The following is a 24,187-nucleotide window of genomic DNA, read 5'->3' as shown; positions in this document are numbered from 1 at the left end:
TATCTTTATGAGCCGCCTTTGTGCCCTGTATAATTGTATAGTCGTCTGCATTCAAGTTACTTAGGTGGACCCACTAAAAAAAGCCCGGCACCTGAAAAGGCATTGGGGAGATTTAGTTACTTTAATTATTACTTGTTTCAGAACGCCTTAGACGATTGTCCTACCCCAAGTGTCGAACTGCAGGTTGGCCTCTCCGATGACACCTGCAAACATGTCGAGTTCCAAGCCTCGTGTTGCCCTGGGATCAGCTCAAGCAGTGAGCCCAATTCCAATCTTAATGCCTCACACACCGCACTTCCTGGATGTTGGCGATCATGGAAATGCCCAGGGACACCGCCATCTTGGCGTGGTCGGGGTCACCCTCCGTCACACAATAGTAACAGGCGCCCAGGAACTTGAGGCGCTGCACTTTGAAGTGAGAGGCAGCCACATCGAATCTGTCGTAGAGGTCGTGCAGCACATTCACCTTAACTTTTCCAGCGTGGTCAGCTGGGTGCAGTTCACCACGTCGTCGGAGAGGATACTGAGGTCGGGAAGTATCTGGATGGCCATGAAGTTTTCCGGCCTTCGCGAACCACCGCAGATGGAGCGCTCGAACTCGAGCATGATCTTGTTCTTGGTGCTATCCCTGATGGGCTTCGCAATCTGCGGCGGCAGGATGCTGTCCAAAAGCATCTTTTCCAGGCGCAGGGCGTGCCGAAGCCACACCTCCTCCTCGGAGCATGTAGACGGATATCACTTCGTAGCAACGAACATTGCGTGCGCTTTTGGTTTGGTCAAGCGCAATGAAGTGCACGAAGTAGACCACGTTTACAATGCTGACTGAGGTGGCCAGTAGAGCAGCTCCCCTGATAGAGGGAATCGACAAAAGCATGTAAATCACGCGGAGCACAAAGACGTCGTAGGAGGGATCAAGATGCCAGTCGTTTATGTAATAGTGATACTTGATCTGCGCTATATCTGAAGGCAAACAGTCGAAAGATGCAAATATACCTGTATTTCATTTTTGGGCTTACCATTAAATAAAACAATACTCGCCGACATAACTGAAGCTCTCAATATAATTAATACTCAATAAGAAAGTAACCATAACTAAAGTCATTCCATCAAAAAGTTAATCCATCCGACCGGGTCCTGAAATCTGAATATAAGTTTATTTGGCTGAAAGAGTCATACAATAGATTGTGATCCCAGCATCGTCGCAAGAAAATCGCGCTATATCAAAGCACTCGACCACTAGCATAAACAGGGGGCAAAAAACGGTGAGGTAACTGATCATCAGTCGGACCTGATACCTCTTTTGCTCTTCCTCAAAGTTCAACTATTTACATTGGGCCTGCGGATACTGCGTCCAGTAATGGATAGTTATTCGGCTTGCTTACCTTTAAATTGCTCTGCTCCCACAGGCGCTCGTCACCGTAGTTGCGAAGACATGTTCTCTCTAAACACAAGTTTATGGATTTTGTTTTTTCGTATTCCCTGATCCAGTTTACTAGTGTACGAAAGTATTAAGTTACTAATGTGTATGGGTACCAGGACTAAAACTGCTGTGTATCCCAGTTTTTAGAAAGCATTTTTCCCTTTATTTTTTCTTTATACTTAAAGAAATTTGATTGCATTCTGTCGCGCAGATTAGAAAATGTATAGAAAGGTATTGTTTTCCTTGGCTTCCTTGGTTTCCCAATTAAGCTCAGGGATCTTCTGCCGACTCTTTGGTGACATTCCTGAACGTCAATCATAGCTTGACCATCGCTTACACCGGCACACCTCGATTTGACTGATCAATCGCATCAAAAACGGATTTTCAGTTAGAAATTGGGCAACCATTATTAGGCTCCCAAGTTTTGCGGAGTAAGTTGTTATTAATTTTATTTTTAATTACAGCCGCCAGGTTTTTGACGGCATCTTTGACAGACATGGTCAATTGTTCAACCCGGTGACAAAAAGTCGATGGGTATGGAACGAATAAACATATACAGCTCTATAACTTACCCCAATTAAGTTTCAGAGTGACAGGACAGACATTCGCGATTTGTTGGTGTTTGAGTGAGCGTGGCCAATTGTTCTACGTGGACATATATAACTAGAATCTACATTTTAAGTCCCGAATCTCTAGCATTTTAGTTTCCGATATATCGCCGTTCATACGAACAGACAGACAGAAAAGGCTAGCTGGACTCGGCTATTCATCCTGATCAAGAATATATGTACTTTATAGGGTCGGAAACACTTCCTTCCACCTGTTTTTTACGAATACTCACGTTACTCTACAAACTACGGTTACAATTATATACAAACTGACTATTATTAACAAGAACTTTATATTGGAACATTAAAAAAGTTAAGCCTAACACTAAAAATATGTTACAAATAGTGTGGTTTTACTAAAAAACAGAAAACAATTTTTTGGTGTGTTCTCTTGAAAGTGAGTTTGATAACATTTTCGTATTTCTTTTAGACATAATAGAATTTACCTTCTCCAATTGGGGATTTGCCACGAACACAAAAGGGTTTGCTAAAAATAAGAAAATACAACCTTTGACAATTTCAATGAGCAATGAGCCGATACCCGAAAAAAATACGAACCGGATTTTGGTATAAAAATGCCATTCGATGAAATACAACCGGGGCCGATACATCAATGATCAAAATTGTATTTAACAAGAAAGAAAGCAAACTTCGGCAAGCCGAAGTTCATATACCCTTCCAGCTATTGCAAGAATAAAACATTTTTGAAAACATTAAAATAATGATTTACTTGCGTATATGCCCAAAAACATTGAAGCTATGTTGATTTGCAACTCAATTATTTGATAGTTATTTTATGTATATTTATTATTTCTATGGGGGCTATATGATATAGTCGTCCGATTTTGATAAAATTTAAACCATAATTCTAAAATATTTAACCATTGCTATATGTCGAAGAACTAAACAAAAAATTAAAAAACAGCAAAGTTATAATTTTTTTTCATTTATTTTTCCGATTGTTCCTATGGAAGCTATATGCTATAGTCGTCCGATCCGGCTCGTTCCGACTTATATACTACATGCAATAGAAAGACAAGTTGGAAAGTTTCATGCAGATAGCTTTAAAACTGAGAGACTAGTTTGCGTAAAATCGGACGGATAGACGGACGGACAGACGGACATGGCTAGATCGACTCGCCTAGTGATGCTGATCAAGAATATATATACTTTATAGGGTCGGAGACGTCTCCTTCACTGCGTTGCAAACTTCTGACTGAAATTATAATACCCTCTGCAAGGGTATAAAAAGTACAATTTTGCTTATTAATTGGAGCTGACGTCAAAACGAAATGAAAAAGCGAGGCTCGAATGTATACGAAATATTTTTTAACATTTAAAGGTAACAACTGAAAACCTTTAAACGTTAAAATTAGCGGGATAATAAACAAAAACATAAAGTTTTAATTTAACGTTAAAAAGGCAGTGTGACCGTGATTTTATAACCAAAATAATCTCAAGCAGTGTCCATATAGTTGTCTCTGTCTCTGAACTCAAATGAAATTCAATGAATGAGGCGAACAATGTAATGTCAAACCCGTATAACCGCATTTATTAAGCAATAAAGTTATCAAATTATTGAAGAACAAGATAAAAATATCATTTGCATTTTAGCTTATCGCAAATTATTTAAAAGCAATTGATTTCTGTGCTTGCGGAATTAAACCCGCCAACCAATTGCTTAGCGGGAAGTCTTTCGAATATAAAAACTGAAACAGGGCCGATAGGATTGGAAATCTCACCATCGGTGCGTTAAAAATTTCAGACTAATATTATAATACCCTCTGCAAAGGGATAAAAATATTTTTCAACTTTAGAGTGACTTTTTTGATATTATGTATGAATTATGAAACTAAACACATTACAGCGCCTAAAACAAAAAATAAATCCTAGTAAGCCAAAGTAAATTCTGTTAATGGAAGTAATACCAAAACAAAAGTGGCAACACAATTAAAACATTTTAGCAATTAAAGAAATTAAGTGCTTCCACACTATTTGCTTAGCAGACAAACGAGTAAAAAAGGGAGCTCGGAGGCTCGGAGGCTCGAAAAAAGATGATAAGTAAATAACATAAAAAAAAAATGACGAAAACTTTTTACAGGACAACGCGAGCGGCAAATAAAAATGTAAATCATAAAACCGTAATGAAAACAAAAATCCTCAATTTGTATGCTGTCGCACATTCCACAATGCTTGAGCATAGTCCAAGGCGGGGTTCACGTGAGTGTACGTGTACTAAAGTGGAGTGGAGCTGTCATAAATTCTGTCATCAGAGGCGAGTCCGAATGGGAACGTCTTTACAAAAGACATGTGCGATGTGCGTCTATTATTGATGCCCAGTTTCGATCATCGCCTGTCCTCAAAGAGCCCGATTCAATTGTCTGAGACAAATGTCTTTGGCAGAAGGTAAGGAACAAAGTCTTATTTTGCATATGCAAACGCCTGGAGCTTCAAACTGAGGAGGGACAGCCGCACAAACCGCTCGGACATGTTGCACATCACCCTTTCAGTTCTTGCTAGCCTCCAGTCCCGCCCACCTCTTTGGTGGAAAACTTTTAGCACTCGCTCCCAGTTCTTTTCACACTTTTCTTTTTGGTGCTGGCCATGGGCAATACATCTTGGGCCACAAAACACAAAATCGTCTTAAGTATTTTGTGTGGTTTAAATAAAGTAAAAATAATAATGCAAAAATAAAACCCAATGCCCAGCTGTCCGTCCAAAAGAGTGGGAGTGTGTAAAGGATAAGCGTGCTACATCCGCTTAGCGTTGTCTTCTTCTTCTCTCAGTATACCATGATGTGATGTGATTCGAAGCCTTTACCTATGGAATAATATTTGAAAAATCGAAAATGCCTATGGAAAATTATAGCATGAAGATATAATTAAGTTGAAGCGTAAAATTAATTAACGCGTCAAAATATATATTCGTATTATATTATATATATTGTTCAGTACATCACTGAAAACTACTAGTAGGGTGGTCTATGTATATTAAACAAAAACAACTAATTTATAAACACCATAATCCATTTTCATTTACAACACAATCCGATTGGAGTCTTACTTTTTGTAATCCAAAGAGCATTCAATTGTCTCTCAATTCTAGGCAGATTGTTTCGTTTTCTTTATTCCTTTCTTACCATTTATTTTTGGGTCTCGTTGCTGCGTAAATGATTTTATTCCGTTGCTGTAACATTTTTGATGTACTATTATTCTATGCCCAAGTCCCCAGTGTCCATTATTGTTTTTTATAGACACATTGCTGTGCACACAGCTCAGCAAAAGGGTTAATACCCCGCACCCAGGCCTCCATCGCCACCGACAAGGATTGCTTCATAGTCAGCATGACATGCGAATTAGCCTTGGCGAAAAAGGTGGGCTGCATATAGAATATGCGATGTGTGATACGGGTTGTGGGCTGTTCACGAGTGTGTGACTACAAGATCCACGCAATCTTGATGATGTGAATTGTGGCACTTGTCCATCAAAACCGGAGCGTGGGCCGGCATTGCATAATACAGGATTGATAGCTGTTTGCTAATTTTGAGTTTGTGCATACGCCTAGTGGGGCGTGAGCTACACCAACATCAAGCGAATACTCAGAACCTCGTCTATGAGGAACACAAGCACACCACTTAAACGCTTGTAGTTCATAACAGCTACAATGAGATGATCTAAAGAAGTTGTTCACGTTAAGTGGGCGTTCAATTTCTTACAGTGTAGACCGGAGCGCTTTAACTTAAGGCAGTCCCTATTTACAAGTGTATATAAACACATGCATGTCACGAAACACAACAAAGTTTTTCGTTTTTTTTATTTTTCCATTTCTCCGTGAACATTTTTTCAGCCTACGGATCACCTGTAATTTAAATTTGATTAAAATCGGACGACTATAGCATATAGCTTCCATGGAAACAATCAAAGTATTAAAAAAAAATAAATAAATAAAAAAAAAAACAAATTTCAACTTTCTGATTTAATTATTTTTTTTGTTTTTTTGGACATAGTAATGGTTTAATAACTCAGAACAGCGCTTTCTAAACGATATGTTAATCTGTCACATAAACGATCGAAAATTTGAGCGGAAAATAAGCTTAAAATATTTTGAAACTGACAAACAGAAGTGTATTCTTGTCCCAAGAGCTACTAAACTTTGGTATATCACTTTCACCTCCTTTTCTCCAGATTTTCAAATCTGCGACTATTTATAGAAGTCTCGAAAATATTCCAGTGCCACAAATTTGAACATGCAAAGTGCCAACACAAATAATTGCTATAGCCAAGAACTGTACGATCTTAAAAAAACGATATAGAACCAAAAACGATATAGCAATCAAAACGTATCGCTTTTTTAATGCATTTTAGTGCATACTAGACTTTTAAAAAGTCAATTGGCCCAGGAGAAGTAGGGGTGAAGTTGTGAAAAAAAAATGTTGACTTGAGTATTGGAGCTATTGATGCCGATGTAGTAAAAACTGCGCTTTCAAAGACACCGGTACTTCGTTCAAAAGATATTCAACAAAGAAGATTAGACTGCATTTTTAAATGAAAACTTTTGTCCTCCTGTTTGTTTGTTTGAATAATATCGATGTTTTAGGGTCCCGAAACCAATTTTACTGTATTAAGCACCTCGAGCTAAAAAAATTTAGTTCTTCCATTTTCTGGAAAAACCGCTGGTTTAGCGGGAAAACGGCTAAAAAAGTTTTATTTCTCGCGCCTACAACTTTTGGAAATTATTCGGTTTTTTTAATGTCTAAGTAATATGTAGATGCCTCCTTGGTATAGAATTGTTTAAATACTACAACAACATCTAACAAAACCAATTTAAAATAAGTTAAAGGTTAAAAAAAAACATTTTTCTTTTTTAACAAGAAAAGAGGCCATCTTTGGCAAGCCGAAGTTTATATACCCTTGCAATTCTTACAAAGATTGAATATTCTTTATAACACCTTAATTTCGATTTAAAAGCGTATATGTTTAAAAACATCGAAGTTATGATCATTTTTAGCTCAATTATTCAATCGTTCCTATGACAGCTGCACGATATCGTTTTTTTGATTTTAGTAAAATTAAAAAATAAGACAGATACATTTAGATTTTTTTTTTAATATTTTAATTGCTTTTATGGGAGCTGTATGTTACAGTCGGCCGATTTCAATAAAATTAAAACCCCTCCTAAAAAAAATAAAAAACGGCAAAGTTAAATTTTTTTCTTTTATTTTTCTGATTGTTCCTATATCAGCTATATGATATAGTCGTCCGATCCTGCTCGTTCCGACATATATACCTTTTGGGAAGTTTCATGTTTTAAAGCCATCTTAAAACTGTGAGACAAGTTTGATGATGCTCATTCTAGTGATGCTGATCAAGAATATATATACAATGTAGGGTCTGAGATGTTTCCTTAACTGCGTTGCAAAATATAATACCCTCTAAAATTATAATACCCTCTGCAAGGGTATAAAAACAGGACCGATTGCATCGACTGCCAAACGCAAACGGTTTTTTTCATCTTAAGATGTACAAATTCTTATTTCATGTTTGTCTTTTAATAGAATTTTGTCTTTTTTGAAAGTATTTTGTTTATTGGCTAGCCAATTTTCCGACAGAAACAGAGTAGACAAGAGGAAAAAACTGTTTTGCCATGAACTCCAGTCGGGCCGCATCACATCACCCCTCCACTGCCTCTCATCCACACTCACGCAGCGGAGAACGTCATCTCCCATGCTTTCGTAGCATCCGTCGGAAACAGAGCAGACCAGAACAAAGATACCAAGTCAGGCCACGAGCATAACGTGCAACTTTCCAGCTTTCGCCGCAATCAATTTTACGGGTGCACAGCAGCAGCAACCAGAAACAGCTTAAAATGCGGCAGTGGAATTAGAGCAACCCCGAGCACGGCCACGCCAAACCACTCAACAACCACCCACCTCCCACCTCCCACCACCCACCACCCAGCACCCCACAGGCGTTGAACACGACGAGAGAAAGCGGAGCGCACGTGGTCCTGCTCACATGGAGGTATTAGCCCGTAACAACGCTGCATGGGTCAACGCCATGCAGACGGCTCGACTGCATGTCTGTACGAATTCGGAGGCTTGCGAGTGGGCGTGGCACTGCCCGGAGCCCAAAGACTTTTCCTGCAGCACTACATCCAAAAAAAATGCATTGGTCAAATTGACCGAAAACACAGCTCGTGTTTCCCAAACAAAATGGGTGACCAATTGTACGCCGAAAGAAATTGCCATCAATATGAAACAATTATTATACCCTTTCAGAAGATACTATAGTTTTAATCAAAAACTTGCAACGCAGTGAATGAGACGTTTCCGACCCCATAATGCACACATATATAGCCATGTCCACCTATCTGCTTGTCCGTTTCTCTATGCAAATCAAACAAAGTGTTCTTTCTGTTGCAGGTAGTATATAAGTTGTGCGACTTTGGGTATTGGAAACAATCAGAAAAAATTAGAACTTCGCTGTTTTTCCAAATTATATAAATATACTTTGAGATATAGAACTGATTTACTATTTAAGAATTGCACAATAAGTAAATTAAAATCGGACAATGATTAATAATCTTGTAAAGCTGCAAGAATATATAAAGTACTGACAAAGTTTGCTTCCTTTCTTCTTTAAATATGTTTTTCACACGCTTTCCTTCATAGCCAAAAACTGGTAAACATTTTAACTATATTCTGCAAGATTCTAATGAGGAAATATAGGAATTTTAGCCGACTCTTATCCAACAGTAACAAATATCCAACCACAAATTGAACACATTGAAAAGTTTTGGAAATCAGTTCAAATGACACCACACAGCGGCGAAAATTGCCATTACGAATCAATGGAATTCAAGCTGGATTACTTTGCCATATGCATGGCCGCCCTATAATGCAGGAAATATAAAATCTGCATTACAAGTAATGGGAAGTATGCGAGAGCTGAATCGAATTCGGGTCCGATTACAATTCAATATACAATTCAAAAACGTATACACTGACCTGTACAAAAAAATAAAAATATTTTTTTCCCCAAGTATAAGGTGTACAAGTTGAAAACCGCCGTTTTTTCATAGTTTGAGGCTTTATTGCGTAAAAATAGCTACACACTGATTATTCAAAATAGAGAGCTCCTGTGATGGGTTCTTGTTGTGTCTGACAAGAATCTTCATCCAACAGAGTCTTCAAAGCTGCATCTTCAAACTTTTTCACGGGACCCGGCCGATCCTTGGCTTCCACGTCATAATCATCATTTTTGAATTTGACGGACCATTCTCGGCACGTTCTTTCACTGATACACGACTCACTATATGATGCTACAATCATTCGACGCGCTTCAGCAGCAGATTTTTTCGAATGAAACGCGATAAGCAAAATCTCCCGCAAATGACGCTCATTCGGTTCAAATTTCGACATCTTCGCGCACCAACAAAAAAATGGACAATGAGAATAGACGAGCGAGATGATGTGGAGTTGTTGACCGATTCCTAAGCTGGCCATGTGATGCTTCTGATTGGAATTCCCTCACCGATTTCCAAAGGTGGCGTCACCCAGTGGAAAACGGTGGTTTTCTACTTGTACACCCAATATGAATAGAATTTAGCTCCAATTTCTAGTGGGTGGACTTTCTAACCACTGGACCACCACCTGATTGTATTTTAACTCCTTAAAGGGCTATAACCAGATAGTTTAAAATATCAAAAATGTCCTTTGAAAGCGGCAAGGCATTATCTAAAATAATGCTCACAAAAACTTATAAAAATTCTTTCCCCAAGTAAGAATTCAAACTGGCCATAATTTCCAATAAGTGGACTTTCTAACCACACCTTATACTATATCTAAAACAATGTTGTTATCTTCGGACTTCCGAAGCACAAACTTCGAACTTCGGTGACTTAAAACCGTAAATGTAATCCATTACTTTGAATGTAATCCATTCGCCGCTGGGTACATTAATAGAAATAAATTCTTTAAATTTGGAAAACTTGCTTTTGATTAGGCCAAATTTGGAATTGAATATATAATTTTTTTTCTTTATGTAAACTTTTAAGAAAAAGCATTTCTTAAAAATATAAAAAAGACTTTTTTTTTTTTTTTCGGAAATTTGGACAGCCAAAACAATTAAAAATTAAAACATTGGAATGTAAAATTGTCTTAAAAATACAGGCTTACTTAAAATAAACTAAAAACATGATAATGTAACATATTTAATTGGTTTATCCAATAGGAAAATTGTTTATTTCAATTATTTCATTTATTACTACGGGGCTAAATCACTACCGAAAATATTTTGGATAAAATAAAGTAAAGTGTAAAGTGGACTTACCATGATTTTTCTCTGGGTGTAGCAACAACGTTAATTTAGTTGTTTAAGCGAAATTTTTTTTGAGTTTAAAAAAATTGAAATACAGCCTTTAATTTACATAAGAAACGTTAAAAAAAAAAGTTCGGTTAATGACGCTTAAAAAACATTCGACTCAGCCACATCATTCATTGGGTTTTTATAAGCAAAATCGGCGTCAAGATCAAGAGAGAAATAGACCTAGAAAAGAAAAATGTCGGCCTACCTTAATGGTAGCCTAGCGGCTAAATAGTTTGTCCAAAAACCTGAGCTGCACGAGTTCGAATCCCAATTCGGGATCGAGATATCTTTTATGCAAAAGGAGACATACGAAAAGGCCAATTACAACATATTTAAAATAAAATTTAAAATTATCTAAACTGGTCATGACTTTTTACTATTAATAAATTAAAATGTTATTGATAGTATAAAATCTTTAGAAATTTTAATTTTTTTAAAACTGGCTTTAAAATGTAAGCTAATAAAAGCCATTTGATTTCAAACAAGAAAGAAAGCAAACTTCGGCAAGCCGAAGTTCATATACCCTTGCAGCTATTGCAAGAATTAAATATTTTTGAAAACATTAAAATTATGATTTACTTGCGTATATGTTTAAAAACATTGAAGCTATGACGATTTGCAGCTTAATTATTTGATTGTTCTTTTATATATTTTTATTATTTGTATGGGAGCTATATGATATAGTCGTCCGATTTTGATGAAATTTTAACCATAATTCTGAAATATTTAACCATTGCTATATGTCGAAGAACTAAAAAAACAAGAAAGAAAGTAAACTTCGGCAAGCCGAAGTTCATATACCCTTGCAGCTATTGCAATAATTAAACATTTTTGAAAACATTAAAATTATAATTTACTTGCGTATAAGTTTAAAAACATTGAAGCTATGATGATTTGCAGCTCAATTATTTGATAGTTATTTTATATATTTTTATTGTTCCTATGGGAGCTATATGATATAGTCGTCCGACTTTGATGAAACTTAAACCGTAAATTGGAAATATTTAACCATTACTAAATGTCGAAGAACTAAACAAAAAATTAAAAAACAGAAAAGTTATAATTTTTTTTCATTTATTTCTCCGATTGTTCCTATGGGAGCTATATGATATAGTCGTCCGACTTTGATGAAATTTAAACCGTAAATCGAAAATATTTAACCATTACTAAATGTCGAAGAACTAAACAAAAAATTAAAAAACAGAAAAGTTATAATTTTTTTTCATTTATTTTTCCGATTGTTCCTATGGGAGCTATATGCTATAGTCGTCCGATTTTGATGAAATTTTTACCATAATTCTGAAATATTTAACCATTGCTTTATGTCGAAGAACAAAACAAAAAATTTAAAAACAGCAAAGTTATAATTTTTTTTCAATTATTTTTCCGATTGTTCCTATGGGAGCTATATGCTATAGTCGTCCAATTTTGATGAAATTTAAACCATAATTCTGAATTATTTAACCATTGCTATATGTCGAAGAACTAAACAAAAAATTAAAAAACAGCAAAGTTATAATTTTTTTTCATTTATTTTTCCGATTGTTCCTATGGGAGCTATATGCTATAGTCGTCCGATCCGGCTCGTTCCGACTTATATACTACCTGCAATAGAAAGACAACTTTTGGGAAAGTTTCATGCAGATAGCTTTAAAACTGAGAGACTAGTTTGCATATAAACGGACGGACAGACGGACAGACGGACAGACGGACATGGCTAGATCGACTCGCCTAGTCATGCTGATCAAGAATATATATACTTTATAGGGTCGGAGATGTCTCCTTCACTGCGTTGCAAACTTCTGACTGAAATTATAATACCCTCTGCAAGGGTATAAAAATTTAACCCTAATACGGTTTAAGTGTATTGCGGAATGTGATGCCAGTGTGGAGCAACCTACTAATCTAGGAACTTAAAGGTCCTAGGCTTAAAGATAGTTTGGGTCGATTTGGTCCGAAAAAAAAGCAAGTTTATTGTTTACTTAAGATTAGTTGATTATTTTAAATTACAGAGAGTTTTAAGAGACGCAGAGAGGATGTCCGGGGGCCTCAAATCAAACAAGAAAGAACGCTATAGGCGAGTTCGCTTCTAAAATATTAGCAAAGGTCTAACATATCTCAGAGTTATGTGACAGAGTTAGAGTGGGCGTAGCTCCGCTTTGCAATAAACTTGCATGTCAAATCCCACAACTCAGATATCAAGAATATATATACTTATAGGGTCGAAAACGCTTCCTTCTTCCTGTTACATACTTTTCAACAATTGCAATATACCCTTTTAGTCTACAAGTAACGGGCTTAAAATTATATAAAAACCCTTGCACTTTAATAAATGCCAACACTCATAGCGGTTGCTCTGCGTAATGAGTTTGTCCCAAGCCGAAAATATTGATTTGACACAATATGTCGACCTTGGCACACGGTGTCTGTTTTTTAGAGCCGAAGAGATCTTTGATAGACTGACCCACTCCCTTTGGTATGTTACTCATGTTATTTATAGCTTCTGCCAGATTTTCCATGGCTAAGGATCCAGTAAGTCCAGCACCAGATAGAGCACTGTAAATTCCCTGCTGAGCAGAAGGGAATATGCTTTTCAGTTCGACGGACCAAAAAGCTGGGTGGAAAGGGTCATCGATTATTTATTGCCACACAGAAAACGATCGGTACAACTAACCATTAAAAATAATCAAAAGTTGCAGGAAAGTTATCCACTTAAGTCTGGGCATCATTTTGTTAAAGCAGATAAGTGTATACAGCAAACCTTTAAATACCTAAAGTTTTTAATGTGACTAATTTCATTATCTATAAAATGAGAGTGACGAAATGATTTTATTTCACAGTTTAAAAAAAAATATGATCTCAAAATTGTTTTTATTTTTCTAGCTTAGCTTATTTTTAAAAAATTTTTCTAGGAACACATTAAAGCTTTATCTATAAAGGGCTTTTTAAATCCTGTCAATCATGTATCTTAAGATCATTTGAAGGATAACAAATGAAACCCCTAAATAGTAAGTACCTTACAGAGTTTCATATAGATGTTATAGGAACGCTCAAATAATTGAGGTGAAAATCATCATAGATTCAATGGTTGTTTAACATTTGCAATAACTAAATGGGTGTATCAATTTTGGGTTGCCGAAGTTTGCTTTCCTTTCATGTTTTTATATATATTTTGCTGTGAAAATGTTTAATTCTAAATAGATAAATGTGAAATGGCAAACTACATGTTCTATCAAAAATCTTAATACTAATACATGAATTTCATCACAAGCAATATATAATATTTAAGATAATCCGGAATTATAAAAAACTGTATTCCATTTAATTCTATTAAATTTACATAAAAAGCTTAATATTAATTATATTTATAACGAGTTTCTTTATAATAAATCTTGACCGCAACTAAAGATCTCAGAAATTAATAACATAATAAATTTAAATTGTTTATATCCTTGCGACTATAGCATATAGCTCCCATATGAACAATCGGAAAAATAAATAAAAAAAATTATAACTTTGCTGATTTTTAATTTTTTTTTAGTTCTTTGATATATATAAATGTTTAAATATTTCAGAATTACGGCTTAAATTTCATCAAAATCGGACGACTATATCATATAGCTCCCATGGAATCAATAAAAATATATACATTTATTTTTTTTTTAAATGTAACTTCTCCATTTTGTAATTTTATTTTTAATTCTTTTTGGCATAGGAACTATTGAATAATTAAGCTGCAAATCATCATATCTTCAATATTTTGAAACATAATTTTTGCAATACCTGCAAGGGTATATAAACTTCGGCTTGCCGAAGTTTGCTTACTTTCTTGTTTTAACTAGTTGCGTTACGGTTTAAAAATAAGAAGGTGTTGTCATTTTATTCGATATTTATACCCTTGAAGAGTATAATTTCAGTCAGAAGTTTGTAACGCAGTGAAGAAGACATAAACAACTATAAAGTATATATAATCTGGATCAGCATCACTAGGAGAGTCGATCTTGCCATGTCAGTCTGTCCGCCCGACCATCCGTTTCTACGCAAGCTAGTCTCTTAGTCATTCTCTAAATTTGTATTTCTATTGCAGTAGTATATACGTCGGAACGAGCCGTATTAGACGACTATAGCATATAGTTCCCATAGGAAAAATTGGAAAAATAGATGAAAAAATTATAACTTTGATGTTTTTCAATTTTTTTATTGTTCTTCGACATTTAGTGGTGGTTTATTATTTTTGAATTACGGTTTAAATAAGATCAAAATTGGACGATTATATCATATAGCTTCCATGGAAACAACCGGAAAATTTAAAAAAAAAATAAACAAAAAAATTGTAATTTTTCTAGTTTTAAACTTTTTTTAAATTCTTTTGGACAAAGGGTTGGTTTAATAATTATTATGTTCTTTTGAACATAGGAATGGTTTAAAAGTTATTCAAAAGAATTATAATTCAGAATTAGGCCTTAAATTTAATTCAAATTGGAAATCAATTGTGATGAAAATCATCACAGATTCAATGGTGGTTTAACATAGGGTATATAATTTTTGGCTTGCCGAAGTTGGCTTTCTTTCATGTTTTGTATTGGTATTTCCCTGTGAAAATGTTTCATTATAAATGGATAAAAGTGAAATGGCAAGCTGTATTATTAAAAGTGTTAATACTAATGCATGAATTTCTTTACAAACTATATATTTTATATAGGATAATCCTGAATTACAAAAAACTATATTCCATTTAATTTTATTAAATTTACATAAAAAGCTAAATATTATTTATATTTATAACGAATAATAATAAATCTCGACCGCTACTAAAGAGTTCAGAAATTAATAACATAATAAGTTTTAATTGTTTATACCCTTGCAGAGGGTATTATAATTTCAGTCAGAAGTTTGCAGCGCAGGACGGCTATAACATAAAGCTTCCATGGGAACAGCAAACATATCCAAAAAAAAAATTGTTTTTTAAAATTTTTTTAAAATTCTTTTTGACTCTTTAATAATTTGAGAGTTCAGAATTACGCTTTTAATTTTATTAAAATCGAAAAACGATATCATATAGCTGCATTGAAACTAACGAAACTAACTAATTGAGCTGCAAATCATCATAGCTTCAATGTTTTTAAGCAAATATGATTTAAATTCAATGTTTTCAAAGCTGTTTAATTTTTGCAATAGCTGCAGGGTTATATGAGCTTCGGCTTGCCGAAGTTTGCTTCCTTTCTTGTTTAAGTGTACTTCTGCGTTAAATCTAAAGTTCTTGAGCATTCAGAATGTAAAGTCGGAATAAGCCCATTTTCACTATTTAAAAGAAATTTAAAAAATTAGAGACTAGTTTTTTTCTGGACTGTTATTTAATATATTCTGTTATCTTTTTTCATTCCAAAAGTCGAGATATGAAAATGCCCGGGATCATATTGGCTTAATGGCTTCCTAAACGTCTGTTTCTTTTAAGTATTGAAGGCTTTTTAAAGTAATTTTGGACTTTGAAAAACATAAAATAAAATATACTTTTGTTCAGATTTTGACTCTTGAAGTATGTATAAATTAGAGTAAACTCTCCAAGCAAGAACATTAGGCCTGATCGCTGAGAAACACATACATATCGCATGATTTAACACTAAGCAACACGATGGTCAATTTAAGTTATTAAGACACACAGTGACTAAACTAATTGAATCCACTAAGACAAACTTCTGTAGTCGCAGATTCAAACAAGGAGAGAAGTTAAGTCATTAGGAATAGGCAAACAAAAAGCAACGCCGGTACAGGATGTTGACATAGAGGAAATTAACCTAAGACTGTCAGAAAGCAATGTACATACATGAAACAACCATATGTACCCGAGACCAGTACCTGAAAATTTCTGTGATAAATTGTTTAGATTTGTATGTGAAGTGCTTGTCAATATTCTTAAAATAAATTCATATGCAATTGGACTGGATGATATCCGCCAAAAATTTTTAAAATTATTATTCATTACGCACATTTTTAATACTGCATTAACAACATCTACGTTTCCAGACATTTGGAAAATCGCTAAAATTAGAAACACTCACTCGCACTACTTCATCCTATGCAATAAGGTTATGGAATTAATTACCAAACTCCAAAAAGAATAGTGCAGCGCAGTTGAAGGCAACATTAATTACACACTCTTAAGAAGCCAACATGACGTAAATAAACATAGCGTCCCTAGCTTTAGATTTAATATACATAAGTATAATTAAAATTGTGTTGTAGCGTTAAATTAAAATTATTGACTACAAATTAACATATCCTGTGTGACTAGCGCATTAAATTATAAGTATTAAAGTTGTAGCGTTAGGAAGAGCTTTGTAAATAAATTAAACTAAATTAATATTTATTTTGCAACAAGCCCAGCTGATTGACAGTGTGACCGAAGCACACGTACTCGGGTGAACTCTGCAAATTTCGCTCTCACTAGAAAGAATAACGTTTTCTTGCTAGCGAAACTGTTCGTTGATCTGAATACTAGGCTTACGAACCATCACGCCAAGGGATGGTGGATAATGGATGATGCGCTGTGGGACTAGGCCTGTGTCTAGTTATAAAACCATTTTTCCATTCGTTGCTATGGCTGACACGATTTTAGGTAGAAATGTAACCATTAATAGCTGAATACATGAAAAGCCATTTTTTGTTTGTACTTTTTCGAATTTGGCGCCCTCGTGCAATGTTTTGTATCACTTAACAAATGAATGGCTTACCAGCGCTAAGTAATTTTGCAGCACTGGTCACCGTTCCAGGGATGGATCGCTCGAAAATTCGGGATTTTTAATAAAGTATACAGTAAAAATATTGGCTTAAAGTTAAAGATTGCTTAAACCATTTTGCAAACTATGTGAACTCCTCGATGGTCCGCGCACCCCACAAGTAAAGAAAGTGAGCGGATTACCTGTTCGTGAGCATCTCACACTCACACACACACACGCGTGCTCTCTGCGCCTCCGCTCTTGAAATCGTTTCGATTTGTTGTTGGCCGCAGTGCTTGTTTTGCTTATATTAGCAAGTGTGGAGTGCAAACCAAGAACCAATAGTCGCCGTAGCTTCGACGTGTCAGTTTCTAGTCCAGTTCAGTTTAGTTCAGTTGATTGATATCAACAGCTAAATCGCGAAGTAAAGCAGCCCCCGAACGCAGTAAGGAGAAGCATACGAGCAAACACAGCAGAATGGCGGAAAAAGTAAATGTGTGCATTGTGGGCTCCGGCAACTGGTAAGTGCATTTGCTTAGCCGTCCACCGATGCACTTACATAATAATCTCTGATCTCTAATCTCCACACCCACACCCTCACCAACGTCCACGCCCACACCCACCTTAACCTTCGCCTTCCGCCCGCAGGGGTTCGGCCATAGCCAAAATCGTGGGCGCGAATGCGGCCGCTCTGCCGGAATTCGAGGAGCGGGTGACCATGTTCGTCTACGAGGAGATGATTGAGGGCAAGAAGCTGACGGAGATTATCAACGAGACGCACGAAAACGTCAAGTACCTGAAAGGACACAAGCTGCCCCCGAATGTGGTAAGTAGATTGGACATTGGCAAGCCAGTTAAAGTCCAACCCCAAAGCCAAAGCTGGTGATTAAGGTTTATGTAACAGCCGTGCGAATTGTTAACAACCTTCGCTTACATAAAAGGCTGCATGCCTTGATCTTGGCCGTGCAGCCAAATTATCTAATCAGTCGAGTCAGTCGAATCCGCGACTATTTTTACACCCCGCTCTCGCTCTCGCTCTCTTGCACTGCGCTCTCTTCGCTGCAGTTTTCAGGGCCATCACCTCGCCGCTCTTCTTGGCACTCTCTCCCAAGAGAGCCCAGTGCCTTTGACGTAGGTCAAGGCCAGTGGGCCTGCAAGGGCCACAAACCCCCACATAGCAGGGCCGTTGAAGTTGCGTCAATATTCTATTAGCCGATAAGGCGGGCGATCCACTTCAAATGGGTGTGTTACTACACATGTACGTGCTCCACAGAGCACTCGAAGAGTTCTGTTTGCCGATTATAGATAAGCCCAAACGGTTCGGGTGATGAAGTCCATCCAAATCATCACCCTCCAAGTATTTAGCTAGCCCTGTAAACGGGCTGTTAGCCGTCTATAATTTCTAACTTTGCTTAGGAAAAAAACCTGAGCATACAATCCCACAGTCGTATATTAGAGGCATGCGTTGGCGGCATGGATTGATAAACGTGAAAAACAAAATAAAAACAAAAGCGACTTCTATGCCGCGGCGTTTGTTTGTCACAATAATTCACACACAAAAATACATATTGGGCCAATTTGGCAAACTTTCAGAAGCCGTATGGCTGCGACTGTAGGAGAGGGGGGAAATCATAACAACAGAAAAACCAAAAAAAATAATGAGGCTGAAATATTATAAGCAATGATCGAGACCAATGCCAGATATGCAAAATGTATGCGAAGGCAATGAAAATGTGTCAGCAAGTTAATAGGTTTGCAACAAAGGAAAACAAATATACTTTTGTTTATTTGTATATGTATCAAATGAATGTGGTATAACGTTTATCAGAACTCTATTGCATTTTGGAAGATCTTCTGACTGAAATTTTCACTAAACTGTAATTTTGGAACTGTCAAACAACTTGTACAAAAGTATTAAAGAAATTGTGATTTGTTTACTAGCTCAAAAGACAAAAGAGAGCATGGCCATTAGCTTAAATAACATAGATGGTTATTAGATAAAATTAAGCTTTTACCATTTTTCCACAACATAACACAAACATTTAATTTAATATGACCTTTAGAAAATTAAAGTCCGAAGATTTTTACACTCACACCATTTTGCAAAACGAAAAACACAAAAATACGCTATGTAGGTAATCTCATTTATAGTGCGACAAACAGGTTTGCATGCCATCATGGCGATATGGAAAAAAAATAAAGTATACGTCACCAATATCAAGCTCAGCCAATCGATCTAGCGATTTCCGTGATTTAACTAGTCTAGACATCTGCGAAACGAGCCTCCAAAAGTTGGAATGGAACACGTGCAAGGAAAATGATTTTCTCGATTCGTCTGCAGTTCCCTTTATTTAACCTTCAGCATTCTTATCGGAGTTTTATTTTACTGTTTTTTTTGCTGTTTTCCTTATCACAGTAATTAGAAAAGTTTATTTTCTGCACCTCTCCACAGGTTGCCGTGCCCGACCTAGTTGAGGCCGCGAAGAACGCCGACATCCTGATCTTTGTGGTGCCCCATCAGTTTATCCCCAACTTCTGCAAACAGCTCCTGGGAAAAATCAAGCCGAACGCCATCGCTATCTCCCTGATCAAGGGCTTCGACAAAGCCGAGGGCGGTGGCATTGATCTGATTTCTCATATTATCACGCGTCACCTGAAGGCAAGTCCACGTCGCATAGCTGACTGCCATAATAGTAATCCTCTTGTGACCTTTCCCCAGATCCCATGCGCCGTGTTGATGGGCGCCAACCTGGCCAACGAGGTGGCTGAGGGAAACTTCTGCGAGACAACCATCGGCTGCACGGACAAGAAGTACGGCAAGGTGCTGCGCGATCTCTTCCAGGCCAACCACTTCCGCGTGGTGGTCGTTGACGACGCCGACGCCGTGGAGGTCTGCGGCGCCCTTAAGAACATCGTGGCCTGCGGCGCGGGCTTCGTCGACGGACTAAAGCTGGGCGATAACACAAAGGCAGCTGTCATCCGGCTGGGTCTCATGGAGATGATTCGCTTCGTGGACGTCTTCTACCCTGGAAGCAAGTTGTCCACCTTCTTCGAGAGCTGTGGCGTGGCAGATCTGATCACGACGTGTTACGGTGAGTATTATGCTTAGGTGAGGTTAAAACGGGTTTCCGTAGCTCAGTTATAATGAGCAAGTTGATTAACCAATAAGATTTAGTATGTTGTTTTAATCAAAATTACTAATGCAACCTGTATAACTAAAAACGGGAGTCCAATCTGTAGTGAATCTAAATCCGTAATATAAATAGAAATTTAAATTTACTTTGCACTTTCAAATTAGTAACAGTTTTTAATATTTATTTCTTACAGGTGGACGAAATCGCCGCGTCTCTGAGGCCTTTGTAACTTCCGGCAAAACTATTGAGGAGCTGGAGAAGGAAATGCTTAATGGTCAGAAGCTGCAGGGCCCGCCTACTGCCGAGGAGGTGAACTATATGCTGAAGAACAAGGGTCTAGAGGACAAGTACGACTGATCTTTTAAGCCAATGGTTTTCAAAAATTAATAACAAACCTTCATCGATTGCAGATTCCCCCTGTTCACGGCCATCCACAAAATATGCACAAATCAGCTTAAGCCTAAAGATTTAATCGATTGCATACGCAATCACCCTGAGCATATGTAAGTGTTTTGTTTGCGTTCGTTATGCCTCGTTTGCGCCTGTTTATCCCGTTTACCTTCCCGAAATTCCCCGAATTAAGCTCTATCTTTGTGTGCTCACCTTTTACTTTTGATTTATTTTTGATTTCTTTAGAGCCAATATTTTTAAATTAATCTTTCTTCTTAACTATGTTATTAACCTCCTTTATTTTTATGATTTTTGAATTGTTCCCTATTTTTACTTTACTAATACTTAAATTAAGTTTAACTCTAACCTTAATAAAAAGCTTAATAATAAAACTCGAAACAAAATTCAAAATTTTGAAAAACCAAAAAACATGAAAAGATCTTTTTTGATATTCTTAAAATAAATCATTAATCACTCATTCCGAATCACATCTGTGCCATTCGCTTTCGATGTATTATTCAGCCATTTATGTCATTACCTCCCGTAGTCATTGCCAATGCCTAAAAACTTATTTTTCTTCCATTACAAATTAGTTTTCTTCTCTTCTTTTTTATATTATTTTTCATAGGGATACGTCCATCATGCCGTCGCCAAAACTTTAAGCTGTGTTACACCTAAACAAGATCAGTCAAATGTATATTGTAAATAATATATCTACCCGCATATGTAGATCAAATCAACACAAGTCATCCTCACTCACGCATATAAAACTGGCATTTATAGTTACTACCATATGTGCAAAAAGTCAGATACCACGTCAACTACATTTCTATTTCAACTTTTATTTTAAAGCGTGTTTCTGTGCAAAGTGTTTAAGTGTTAGATAAAACAAAGAACCAAAACAAAGAGTGTCATATTTGTTAAGCTTAATTGGAATTGTTAAAATAAATATACAAATTAAATTTTAATTTTGAATATGTGTACCACCCTAAAGTGTTCCTCATTCATTTGACATAAAATAATTGGCAGCTTCAAATCGGCAAAAAGGAGTACGTATTGAAATTCCAAGGTTAATAAATTTAGCAATTTTTAGTTTATCAAGCACGGTTATGTTTTTATAACAAAAGAACATATATTACCACCCATATGCTGGTGTATAATTTTTATATTAAATTATTACGTTTTCTATTTCGCAGGCAAAATTTGTAAATCTGAAACGAAGCCGAGAACGTTTTTAAAATTTTATGCACCACTGAGAGTAAATGTATTTTTTCAGCACTGCTCCAACTCAACGAATCTTTCGAGTCCATTAACTAACCAGTTAACTATAATGATTGTGTATAGGTTGATGCATTAGTTAGTTAGCTTATTCTTTTAAATCCGAAACCACGCATATCCAACGAACCACAGAAGAAACCTAACAACAAACACCAAAGTCTGCTTTAATTTTAAAATTTAGTTGTTTTTAATCCTAACTAGCCAAGAGACAAGCGCAAGTACCTAAAAAGTATATTCTAATTATATGGCCACGAGTATTACAACGGTAATCGAAGAAGCGTGTGGAAAGAATCTTAGTCTAATTTTAATCGGACTGCGTAGTAACTAGAATTAATTGAATACCAAAAGATCGTTGCAAAAATAAAAGCTGAGTAGTTTACTGGGTTGTTAACTTGTTTTGTATCATTACATATTTAAAATTTAGGGAGTTTAAAGTATAGTTAAAAATAAAGTACATGATCACGTCACATAAAGTACAATTAAGAGGCTATATACAGTTAAAAGGCCGAAAAAAGCAAGTTTTGAACATTTTTTTCTGGGAATACTTTTAAATTTATTTACCTTGTATTTTGTACATATATTATGTTATATTTTAACTGTATTTTAAGACTAAGTATTGGAAAAAATATTTTTTGGAAAGGGACTTCAGCTAAAATTCGAGAGCTCCTCTTAAAAAATACGTTTTGCGGTGACCACTATTTATGTTTGGATTGGATCCTCTGAAACTAAAAATTAAAAAATTGAATTGTGAAATCTAGTAATTAATCAAAGGAATAAGCCAAATAAAGTTGTTTGAGAAAATGGCGGTTACTCAAACAAAAAAGTTTGAAGTTGCTAATAATAAAAATATTTGTCGAATAAAAAAAATCTTAGATTAATTACTTTAAAATATATTTAGAAGCTCGTGCTAAAATTAGAGACCAATCTTATCAGCCGTTTTAGAGTAATGTTGGTCACCGACTTTAAAATCTCCATTTTGAGTAAAAATCGTGTAAAGTATCACAGAACAATATGAAATTTTTATAAATATATGTATGTTACAGTAACAAAAGAAAACATTTTTTTTTAATTCTAACTGTATATAGCCCCTTAAATGAAATGAAAACTACCAATGACCGTATATGATAATGTCAAATCGCATTATAATATTTCCAACAGTAGCTTGGAAGGTACGGTGGCGAGTAATTTTTGAAAGTGTTTCAATTGTATTTGCAGTCATAAGTCAAATAATAGGAAAAATTTCAATATTTTTTTTAACACAATTTACCCAAACTATTCTCTCCGCTGTGTTTCAAAAATGACAATACAAAAAATCTCGCTCAAATTTCCAGGATCCATCTGTTTTGAGGTCCTGATCTAAATTAAATAGACCGATGTTGGCAACCAGAACACTATATAGCCCCTTTCCACAGAGATCCATCCACCTTCCACTTCCATTTTTGTAAAAAATGGTCACCAGGGTTTTTACGCTCCTAAAATTTCCCAGTTAGTCCGCGGTTAAAATTGGACGGACTAATTTATGCGATAGTTAGTCTATGTTTTTTCGGTGCAACCCTCTTCCCACGCAGTCCATACCTGAAAAACCGTTGGGATTTTTGAAAAGTGTGAAACTCCGATTTCCACAGAGCACATCCTCCATCGCCCTTCCGATAACAGCTGATCTGATTTAAAAAAAGATGTCTTTCTTTTGTCTTTGTTTACGCCAGCAGAAAAAGTTTATTCTTTGGCCTTGTACTCAGATCGATGAATAGTTTTGGCAGCGAAAAAACTGTATTCTTTCTAGTGAGACCGAAGTTTTCTGAGTTCACCCGACTTCGATCGTACCATCAATCAGTTCGGCTTGTTGACAAACAAATAAACTTGAGAAAGCAAAAACAAAGATGTTGAATACAAACGACGCCACGGTTTAAGGCCATTGCTTTGACATGCTTTAGCAAAAGTATTCTTTAAAATGTGGTTTCTTCATCAAATTTTGGTTTAATATTATGGACTGCGTGGGAAAGAGGGCTGTACCGAACAAACATCGGCTAACTATCGCTTAAATTAGTCCGTCAAACTCCGTTAAATTTTACTGGCGGACTAATTCGGAAATTTTTGGAACATCAAAATTTTATGTACTTTCAGTTCAACGGATAGTGGAAGGTGGATGGATCTCTGTGGAAAGAGGCTATTATGGCTACACTTATGGTAGATTTGAAAACAAATTTGGTATAAAAGTATTTTCTAAGAGCTGTTATGTTTTATCGATAATTGCGCGATCGACCTGGTCACACTG

General features: G+C 36.0%; 2 protein-coding genes and 1 pseudogene across 3 annotated transcripts; 1 reads left to right on the top strand and 2 right to left on the bottom strand.

Annotated features, from left to right (window-relative positions):
- Nucleotides 1-1,082, bottom strand: LOC108141581 (annotated as a pseudogene).
- Nucleotides 1,083-12,342: 11,260 nt separating this feature from the next.
- LOC108141583 lies at nt 12,343-13,121 on the bottom strand. The gene is made up of 2 exons (XM_017265029.2): nt 13,069-13,121; nt 12,343-13,008 (listed from the first exon to the last, which is right to left on the bottom strand). Exons 1-2 carry the CDS (start codon nt 13,118-13,120, stop codon nt 12,737-12,739), a joined length of 324 nt encoding a protein of 107 aa, XP_017120518.1. The 5' UTR covers nt 13,121; the 3' UTR covers nt 12,343-12,736.
- Nucleotides 13,122-17,218: 4,097 nt separating this feature from the next.
- Nucleotides 17,219-22,303, top strand: LOC108141588 (glycerol-3-phosphate dehydrogenase [NAD(+)], cytoplasmic). Of its 2 annotated transcripts, XR_005977488.1 has the most exons (8): nt 17,220-17,631; nt 17,759-17,936; nt 19,563-19,769; nt 19,830-20,202; nt 20,438-20,591; nt 20,655-20,747; nt 21,263-21,683; nt 21,831-22,303. XR_005977488.1 is itself a non-coding variant. In XM_017265037.2 (7 exons), the coding sequence occupies exons 1-7, from the start codon at nt 17,588-17,590 to the stop codon at nt 21,841-21,843; spliced, it is 1,062 nt and encodes a 353-aa protein (XP_017120526.1). In that variant the 5' UTR covers nt 17,219-17,587; the 3' UTR covers nt 21,844-22,303. The 2 variants fall into 2 exon arrangements, 1 of the variants encoding a protein (XP_017120526.1); XM_017265037.2 differs by lacking the exon at nt 21,263-21,683 and having other exon boundaries at nt 17,219-17,631.
- The last annotated feature ends 1,884 nt before the right edge of the window (nt 22,304-24,187 follow it).

Source organism: Drosophila elegans, unplaced genomic scaffold (genome assembly GCF_018152505.1).
Source record: "Drosophila elegans isolate 14027-0461.03 unplaced genomic scaffold, ASM1815250v1 contig_397, whole genome shotgun sequence".
Classification (NCBI taxonomy): Eukaryota; Metazoa; Arthropoda; class Insecta; order Diptera; family Drosophilidae; genus Drosophila; species Drosophila elegans.
Note: the sequence above shows the minus strand (reverse complement) of the source record. Positions and strands in the feature narration are given on the sequence as shown.

What these genes read in the sequence shown, in the direction of transcription:
- LOC108141583 (XM_017265029.2), bottom strand. Translation starts at nt 13,120, where the DNA reads ATGCCCAGACTTAAGTGGATAACTTTCCTGCAACTTTTGATTATTTTT. An exon ending in ACTTTTGATTATTTTTAATG is followed by an intron (nt 13,009 to 13,068) that starts GTTAGTTGTACC and finishes CTTTCCACCCAG; the next exon opens with CTTTTTGGTCCGTCGAACTG.
- LOC108141588 (XM_017265037.2), top strand. Translation starts at nt 17,588, where the DNA reads ATGGCGGAAAAAGTAAATGTGTGCATTGTGGGCTCCGGCAACTG. An exon ending in TCTGATCACGACGTGTTACG is followed by an intron (nt 20,203 to 20,437) that starts GTGAGTATTATG and finishes TATTTCTTACAG; the next exon opens with GTGGACGAAATCGCCGCGTC. An exon ending in AACAAGGGTCTAGAGGACAA is followed by an intron (nt 20,592 to 20,654) that starts GTACGACTGATC and finishes CATCGATTGCAG; the next exon opens with ATTCCCCCTGTTCACGGCCA.